Source organism: Nestor notabilis, unplaced genomic scaffold, assembly GCF_000696875.1.
Source record: "Nestor notabilis isolate BGI_N333 unplaced genomic scaffold, ASM69687v1 scaffold2236, whole genome shotgun sequence".
Lineage (NCBI taxonomy): Eukaryota > Metazoa > Chordata > Aves > Psittaciformes > Psittacidae > Nestor > Nestor notabilis.
The window spans coordinates 17,916-26,976 of record NW_009931287.1 but is presented as its reverse complement, the minus strand read 5'-3'; the positions used below and the strand labels follow the sequence as shown (position 1 = coordinate 26,976).

Genomic DNA, 9,061 nt, shown 5'->3' with positions numbered 1-9,061 from the left:
TATAAAAAAGAGTAAAGTCCCACAGAGACACTGCACTAGTACAAAGTTGAGTTGCATTGGCCAGAACTGTTACATGAGCTTTGACTGGAAGCTCTTGCACTGACAGCACCTGCAAGGAACCCAAATGAAACAACTTCAGCACCTGCAGAACAACTATAGGTGCAGCAGTTCTGCATGGACAGAACTACAGGTGCTTCCACAGGACAAAGGCCACCATGCCAAGAGAATCTCAAGTCTGCTCTAAGACTGACAACAAGAAGCTCTGCCCTGCTGCACACACGGTGGTTCAGAGAGAACATCTGGGAGTTTTCCGAGGCACACAGCATCACAGTAAAACCATTTCAGTCCAGTTCCACTGCTTAACTTAAGAGAAATACACAACCCCCCAATTTTTCTCACCAACTCTTTCCAAACTTTAAATATGACAGCATAAGTTATAAAGTCCTCCGATAGTCACTCCTGGGAGGGGAGGAGAGTGGGTAGGGACTATAGCTAAGTTTTCCTCTATGAACTTACTTATCTAAGCTTTTGTAAAAATAAGCTTTATGGGCATATTAACTTGAGGATATAGTACTGTTTTGTAAATGTGATAAATGTGCTCTTTCTTCAGTTTACACATTTACATATTAAAAATCCAGGGGGGTTATTCCCAGCCCTTCAAACATGTACCCATTTGAATTCTCTAAGGACTTCAAATCACACACATCTCCACAACTTGCATTTTACACACTTGGTTTGAGTAATGATTAAAAAGCTAAAGTCAGAAAACTGTAAAAATTGTTCCTCCAGGAATGCTGTGCAGTTTAATAAGCAGAAACACAATCTGAAAATGTTGTGCATTCAAGAAATTCACTTCTACATGTTGCTGGTGAACTTTGAAACTTAATGGCACTTCTGTGCAGCAGTCACACAGCATTACCCTACTGTAACTAAACTATACTCTCAGTGTTTAAACACATTAAAAATTTGGGTTCCAATGACCCACAGTTATTTCTTAGGGGTGATAGAAGAGCAGTTGTAATTCTACTAGAACCTGCATTGTCATCGTTTATTACAGACACACCACCCAGATTAACATTTAATACAAGGTTAGTGTGGCACAGAAGACCAAATCCTCATTTCTCCTCCTATCTTTAGGTTATGGATGAGATTTTCGCTTCAAAACAACCACAGCAAAACATATCCTCTCCCCCTTAAAATATACTGAGTATCTGTTACTAGAATATAAATCTAGACATCAGGTCCCTCTACTGGGTTAACATGGGATGGCAGAGAGAACAAACGCCCCACATTCAACTGGATCTTAGAACCTTGCAGGTGCATCACAACTGCTGTCACACATCAACCAGCATGTACTGGCCAAATGCAGAAGAGCTGGCAATGACAGTCCCATCCCAGTGCAGACTGACAGGCCAAAAGCATTTACAGAGATAAAACTATCAAGTAACAACCTAAAAATTATTGTATGTGGGCTGAGGTCTCCGTTCGTCTCTTCATATAAAAAAATTAAGCTACATTTTGGACTTCAAATATGTATGTGCTAATGATGAAAAAGCAAGAATAAAAACTACAATCAGAGAGTCAGCAGAAGCGTAGTTATCATTCTGAAGATGTTTGCTATCCCTCCATGTAAAAAGATTACTTGAATGGAACTACTTCAAATCAGTCTGCAAATAATTAAGTCTTCCAAAATGAAACCTTCCCTCTTATAAATCAAAAATCAAAAGGAAAATCTCTCATGCTGGTCACAGAAGAACAGTTTGCAGTACAACTCCTACTGAATTCTGAAAGATAGGAAAAGATTGTCTTTTAGAAGAACTTTTTTAGGATTTTTACTTTTGAGAACCAGAAGAAAATGTCACCTTCCAAAAATGAGTTGAAAGAAGTAGATCAAAAGCAACAGAATTCACTTGGTACAGAAAGTATGCGTAACAAATGAATTTAAACCTCCAGGCTGTGTGACCAAAGGCTTACAAACAAAGCCTTTATCTCACAGAGTGTCTGGCTGTTGGGTTTGGGTTTTGGCTGGGGTTTTTGGGGGTTGTTTTATTTCTTTTTTACATAAAGGCTCCATCCCTTCAAAGGGAAGAAGAGTCTGCAGGCAAAAACCACAAATTCATTATATTCAGAAACAAGCTATACTTACAAATAGCATATGAAAGATACAACACAGAACACTGATTTTAATATTGTACAAATAAAGACCAATGAAATAATGTTTCACACAATGTGTTTTAAGGCAATGTCTTCTGCTTCACACAGATTATACTATCTTAATGCAGTATTTACTGTACCACAAACTGATTTGAGAACACATGTATCTACAAATATATTTTTCATTAGCATTTAAATAACAATCACAAATCTTAAGAGCACCTATTTGGTTTAACATTAGGAAACTAAGAGCAAGGCATTCTGATTAAAAGTCAATCTAGACTGAAGTCAAAAGGCTGTCTCAGTGTTCAGATCTCCATCAGCAATTCTGTAGGTCCTCATAAGTCAAAGATTTGTCAGGAATTTCATGGGGTTTTCTCCTTAATTTATCCTCTACTCCAAAATAAGAAAATTCAGTAATAAAATGCAAATGATGAAAGTATATATACTTATCAGAAACATTCTGCACTTCAGTTACCATCACAGCCTTTAAACTTGTACCAGTTTCATGAGGTTTTCTTTAACAGACCAAAAGCATCTCAGAGGTCATCTACATGAGAACAAAATACCACTGGTTTCTGAATGTTCTGAACAGAGACCATTGATAAGCTTCAAATCTTAAGAAACCAAACCAAGAAAGAAAAAAACCCCTAATACCCCTAAATAATGACTATATTATATATAGCATGATTCAACAGATTTAACAATTTTAACCATGTAGACATCTAATTTATGTGTAGATCAGTTTCAGACTCATTTCCAAAACTAGCAAGTATGGCTTGAGTAAGAATTGTGCTATAAATGACAGTAATAATTAAGTTAACTTCAGTACTTGAGTACTGTTTAGAAAACATTTAAAGTGTATGTATTTAGGAGGTATTACAGTAATTCTGGATAGGTATATAACATACATACAACTATAGCAGCTCTGGAAGATCTTGATACCACAGTGCAATTTACCATAACCAAGTTCGCTTTCTTGAAAGGTCTCTAGTACTTTGAATGATAGCTGAACAAAACATACCTGCTGATCAATTCACCCTACATTCTAATAGGTATTTTGGCTTGAGCAACTGAGTCAGAATAAAAACTGCAAACATTCCACTAAAATTTGGTTACAGTTTATCACAGAATGGTTTGGGCTGGAAAGGACCTTAAGATCATCTAGTTTCAACCCCCTGCCATGGGCAGGGACACCTCACACTAGACCAGGTTGCTCAAGGCCCTGCCCACCCTGGCCTTGAACACTGCCAGGGATGGAGCATTCACAGCTCCTCTGGGCACCCTGTTCCAGCACCTCATCACCTTCACTGTAAAGAAGGTCTTCCTTAGATCTAATCTAAACTTCCCCTGTTTAAGTTTAAAGCCATTACCCCTTGTCCTACCACTAGAGTCCCTAATGAAGAGTCCCTCCCCAGCATCCTTGTAGGCCCCCTTCAGATACTGGAAGGCTGCTATGCGCTCTCCCTGAGGCCTGCTTTTCTCCAGGCTGAACAGCCCCAACTTTCTCAGTCTGTCTTCACAGGGGAGGTGCTCCAGCCCCCTTATCGTCCTCGTGGCCTTCCTCTGGACTTGCTCCAGCAGCTCCATGTCCTTTTTATGTTGAGGACACCAGAACTGGACACAATACTCCAAGTGAGGTCTCACAAGAACAGAGTAGAGGGGCAGGATCACCTCCTTTGACCTGCTGGTCATGCTTCTTTTGATACAGCCCAGGATACTGTTGGCTTTCTGGGCTGTGAGCACACACTCATGTTCATGTTTCTGATCGACCGACACCCTCAAATCCTTCTCCACAGGGCTTCTCTGAATCTCTTCTCCACCCAGCACCTATGTTTTCTGTACTGTGCCTCCTTTCACAGCTGCACACACAAGTACTTGCAAAAAGCTTCTACCAATTCTCCAAAAACTCGTGACTTACTGATCTATCATTTGGCGATACTGAGCTTGCATTCATATGGTACCCAGCAGAGACCACTCTCATTGGGCCAGGCATGGAATTAACAGTAATAAATAATAGGAACAGTAATAATATACTCAAAAAATCCACTCATGCACAGAAAACCCAAATCAACGGAAAAAAACCAAACAAAAAATAAATAACACCCCCAACCAAACCCTTACACACATTTTATCTTATACCCACATTAACAAACTACCTCACTGTACAGACGCAGAGTGTGTCTGTGTCTTCTTGGAGGAAGAGAAGTCAAATGACCAAAACCACGTCTGCAGCAGAATCATGTCTTATACTAACAAACTAAAAGGAAATACCCTGGTTATTCTCAAAAGTAACCCTGAAGACCTAGTCAAACAGGACTCCCATATTCTTTTGAAATACTTACGTTAAACAGAAGTGACTGGTAACACAATAACACTGGTATGTTAAATAGGTGGGTATGACTAATAAGGTTGGGGAAGTGTTTTCATTCATTGTTTACTTTAAATCTTTCTGTACTTACGTGACAGAACCTCAGTCCAGGATCTCAGAGTTCCATTTCCCTGCTACAGTTGATGACACCAGAACACTATAAAGAAAGCACGGAAGGAGGCTTCCTGAAGCAACTAAAACAGTGCTAATGATGTCATCAACATTCTGAGGTGGAAACATCTTAATGACCATCTTCAGTTTGCAGCATTTCTAATGAAGATAATTTATACAGTATCCATAAGATTAAATCTTCCTAAATTTGTCCTCTTCACCACCCCCGCCCCACAAAAAAAAACACATTGCAATGGATTTTTCCACTCTGGTGTTCAGAGACCACACATCCCTTCCAATTTGTTCCAAACAGAAGTCATTGCTGGATTTTTGGGAAGAAGTGATGGCTAATCATTCCCCACAGAAACAAGAGTTCTACAAGCAAAGAATCACAGAACTGCCTAGATTGGAAGTGACCTCGAAAGATCATCTGGTCCACCCTTTCAAAGGAAAGGGAGCATAGGCAAGATTATCTAGCACCCTGTCCTACCGCATCTTGAAAACCTCTAGCAATGGGGACTTTATCCAGTTCCAATTGTTCCAGGAAGTTGTTCCAGTGAATGATTGTTCTCACTACTGAATGAAATTACATAAATTTCTTCTCATCTCGAGATGAAACTTCATGCAGCACAACTTGTACCCATTGTCCCTTTTCTTCTCCCTGGGACTCCTTGTGAAGAGAGAGCCTCTGTCCTCTTTGTAGCGGTCCTATAAGCTGGGGAGAAATCACTGCAACAAAACCACTACTGCAAACAGTTCTTCCCTGGAAATTCTGGCGTCTTTCTCAGGAATCAAAGGAATCGTATGGCAGAAAAACATTCCCAAGATGCCAAGAACCAACTCTTCTATGGGAATTAATCTGAATTAAAGGAGCTCAGCAACTCTCAGTATTTTACTCCTAAATAATCGCTCATTTAGATGTTTAACTGCTGCACTCTTCCCTGATAGCTATTTGTAAACAACACTAATATTTGGTTTTCCCCTTGGTCTTAATGTTGTACCCATCCCAAAAGTGGACTGAAACTGCTTACATGCAAATTATGCTTTAGAGTACAGATTTTCTTGTTTCTGAATGATTTAACTGAACCAAAATGAAGTTTAAAATGCTGGGTCATACAAAGAACCAGTAGGCAGTAAGGAAAATAAATAGTAACATAAATAAAACAGCAAGCACATGTGTTTTAAGATTTCCTCAATTCTCTGTGTAAGAAACCTGTATTTGCAGTCTTTCAAAACTAAGCTTTTTGAGAAAGGGATGTGGTAGTGGTATGTTTCACAACATAATACATCCAATCGTTATTACAGAATATCACGCCAAAACTAAACTGATAGTAGGCCTCAAAACATAGAAAATTATTATTTGAAAGTAGAGGGAAGAAATGCAATAAAAGTATAAGCATGACAAACTTGGAGGAGGTGGAAAAGAAGCTTCCAGCTTCTTCACATCTCGATGTCATTCAGAAGACACCCTGCACATCTGCACTACAGCACCTGCTCAGCAATACAGGTTTTGGCTACCCAGTCAGCATGTGGTATTCTTCTCTCTTTGGCTCATTAGGTTCAGATAATCAACTTGGAAAAAGAACAGACACATTCCGCTATCAACCCACAAAGCTCTCAGTTAAGGTATTGAAAGGAGAAACAAACTCAATGATATTTTCATAATATAGTTACCCTGCTTCTTGCAAAGCCTGATAAAAAGAAAACTAATTTGGGCACTTCAGTCATTTCAGATTATCACAGTAGTGACTATGCTTTAAAACAGACTGAAGAGAAACAAGTCTCCATTTTTCCCCAAGGCCACAGGGCTCTCTATAAAGCTCCTCAAATTCTGGTGGAGTTTCACTTGATTTCTTTTTTCTGTCCTCACCCCACACCCTCCTTGCAAACACATATTGGAACTTTATTCTGTCACCTTCTACAGTATAGCAATTCATGTCTGACTCAGACCCAAATAAGTTCACAGTTAAGAGAGATTCTAAACAGGGCTTACAGTGAAGGTTTTTAATTACTATTATTAATCATGAGGTTGTTCCTGGTGACTTCCACTGCTGCCAGTTAAAACTTTTGAGCAGAAGTTACTTTTGCACATTGTGTTGTGTTTCACACAATGGAAGCATGAAGGCTTTTATGCACAGTAGTGGCGGCTAAAAAGTCAGAAACTGGCAACATCTCACATGAAATTTTTTTCTACTTCATCTGCATTTATATCTATTCCACAATTCCCTGCCTTGCCTCTTGTGGGATTTTTCAAAAGGTAAACTAGAAAACAATGAAAGTTCTGAAGCAGTTCGGTAGCAATGTGTGAAGTACAACCAAAACATCAGCAACAAAAAAGAACTAATAATTAAGCCACCAAATAAGAGGTATTTGCTTTCCTTCTTTCCCACTGTAATCACAGCCACCTTAAAAGATGAAGTCTATGATCAACAGCAGCCTCATCCTTTTCTGAAAGCATCAGAACTATACCCAGACAACTTCACTATTAAAAATATTTTTATATTGATTGATGATGCAGAGAAATTAAAATAAAAAAGAGGTGAATTCAGGACTGAAAAGTCAGTTCTGGGAACATATAAAATCTATAGCAATAAAGGCACATGGAAACAGTAATAGAGTTGTGCCTGTTGGATACACGGCTTTACTTTCCTTCTCCTGCCCTTTCTGAATTCCAGCCATGCCTAGTGACTCACTGTTCCACAACTCTTTCTCACGCTTTTATCAAGATTCAGTATTAACATGATTTCAGAAGAGATGAATAATGTATGAATGTATGTGCAATAATGTATTTTAAATACCTGAATACTAAAAAAACCCAAAAAAAGCTTTTTTTTTTTTATTATTCTTTACAGAAAATGATGAAATCTATGAGGGGAACTGATGGGGATTCTACAGACTACTGTGAAGCAGGCCAAGCTGACACACAGTTTACAACAATTACATTAGTTTACTAATGTTCCAGTATTAACTTTATAATCATCAGTACTGAAAGTCTGCATTTATGATACAGAACATTCCAGTCTTAACAATTCTGACGCCAACTGTGGCAATGTGAAAGCTTTGTTTAATGCAGTTGTTCATGCAGCAAACTAACTACATTAATCCCAGTTCACCCATCAAATTTGATTCCCATCTGGTTTATACCCCTCTTCCATCCACCCATTGAAAGACAACCACCCCCCACCTGAGCCATGCCCATGGATAACACACAAAACAGAACTGATACAAAAACTCACTTTCACTGGACAACATCTAAAATATGTAAATACCTGTTCCTGCAGGTCGTAGTCATAGCTATCATGCAGCAGAAGACTGAGGACATACCGAGTATAAATCATGGCATCAATGCCACACTTCTCTAGCTCTTGTCCCAGCCAGGTCTGCACTGGACCCAAAGCATGTAGCAGAGACATTTCAGAAACAGATACAGGGCCTGGATAAGAGCTTGAGGAGCTTTCAGATGGCAAACCATCCACAACAACTGTACAGATAGGGCGCATGAATCTAGGTGGTTGGCATCCTTATAACGTGAAGCATTTTCTGTAGTTGATATTCCGTCGGTATCTGGAGGTGATTTTCACTCCAGTAAATAGGAGAGAGGCTTGACTTCTAGGACAATCATTTATATTTCCTGGCAGTTAGCCGTCTAGAGACGAACATCACTCTTCAGGCATGACCAGTGAATAAACTAAATCCTAATAGCAAACACATATGTAGATGTGTTTTTCTACCTTAATTTCACATTGAGGCCAGATGCAAGTCCCCAGCAGGACCTATAAAGAGGAAAAAATGATAAGTTGTGATAATATGTATCCATATATGAATAACATTAAACAGTGAAAAAAACCAACCACCCAATGTAGAAAGCAGTCATTTATATACTGCTTACTCCACATGTATCATACACCTATTCAGTGTCATTTTGAATAGCAATAGGAATTATTCCAAGTTTAATGGTGACTTTTAGAAAAGGTACTTTTCAATGCAGGAAGAGAGATTCTTTCAAAGACTTTACATCTAATCTGTTGATTGAAATACACGTCTGACCTAGCTTTACGGGCAAGCTGAGATCTTATTTTTGCTGCCAACTGAAAAAAAAACCAACACAAACCTCTGATTAAATAAAAAATGAAACCGAAAACCCAACAGAACAATCACCATTAGTTCGCATAAAGACTGACTGTATATTTTGTATGACTAGAAGACAATAAAATCCTACTGTTTGGCAGTGATTCCTGTTTCTGGAATAGAAAAATAAGAGTCTTGTTTATGAAACATTGAATTTATGAAATTCATCTGGCCAGGAGTTTCATAAATCCCACCACTAAACAGTTGCTATCTTCAGGCTTGGGTTTGGGGGATTTTTTTGTAGTTTTAATATTTGCTTTGCCTCAGGACAGCAAAGCATTTTATCACCCACAATCT

The 9,061-nt window shown here is 38.7% G+C and overlaps 1 protein-coding gene across 1 annotated transcript in view; it reads right to left on the bottom strand.

Moving 5' to 3' along the window:
• KIAA0232 (KIAA0232 ortholog) overlaps positions 1-8,411 on the bottom strand; it is a 48,830-nt gene extending 40,419 nt beyond the window's left edge. The window contains 1 exon segment of the mRNA XM_010015809.1: positions 7,906-8,411. Coding sequence (XP_010014111.1) covers positions 7,906-8,136 — 231 coding nt within the window. The 5' untranslated portion in view covers positions 8,137-8,411.
• Between the last annotated feature and the right edge of the window lie 650 nt (positions 8,412-9,061).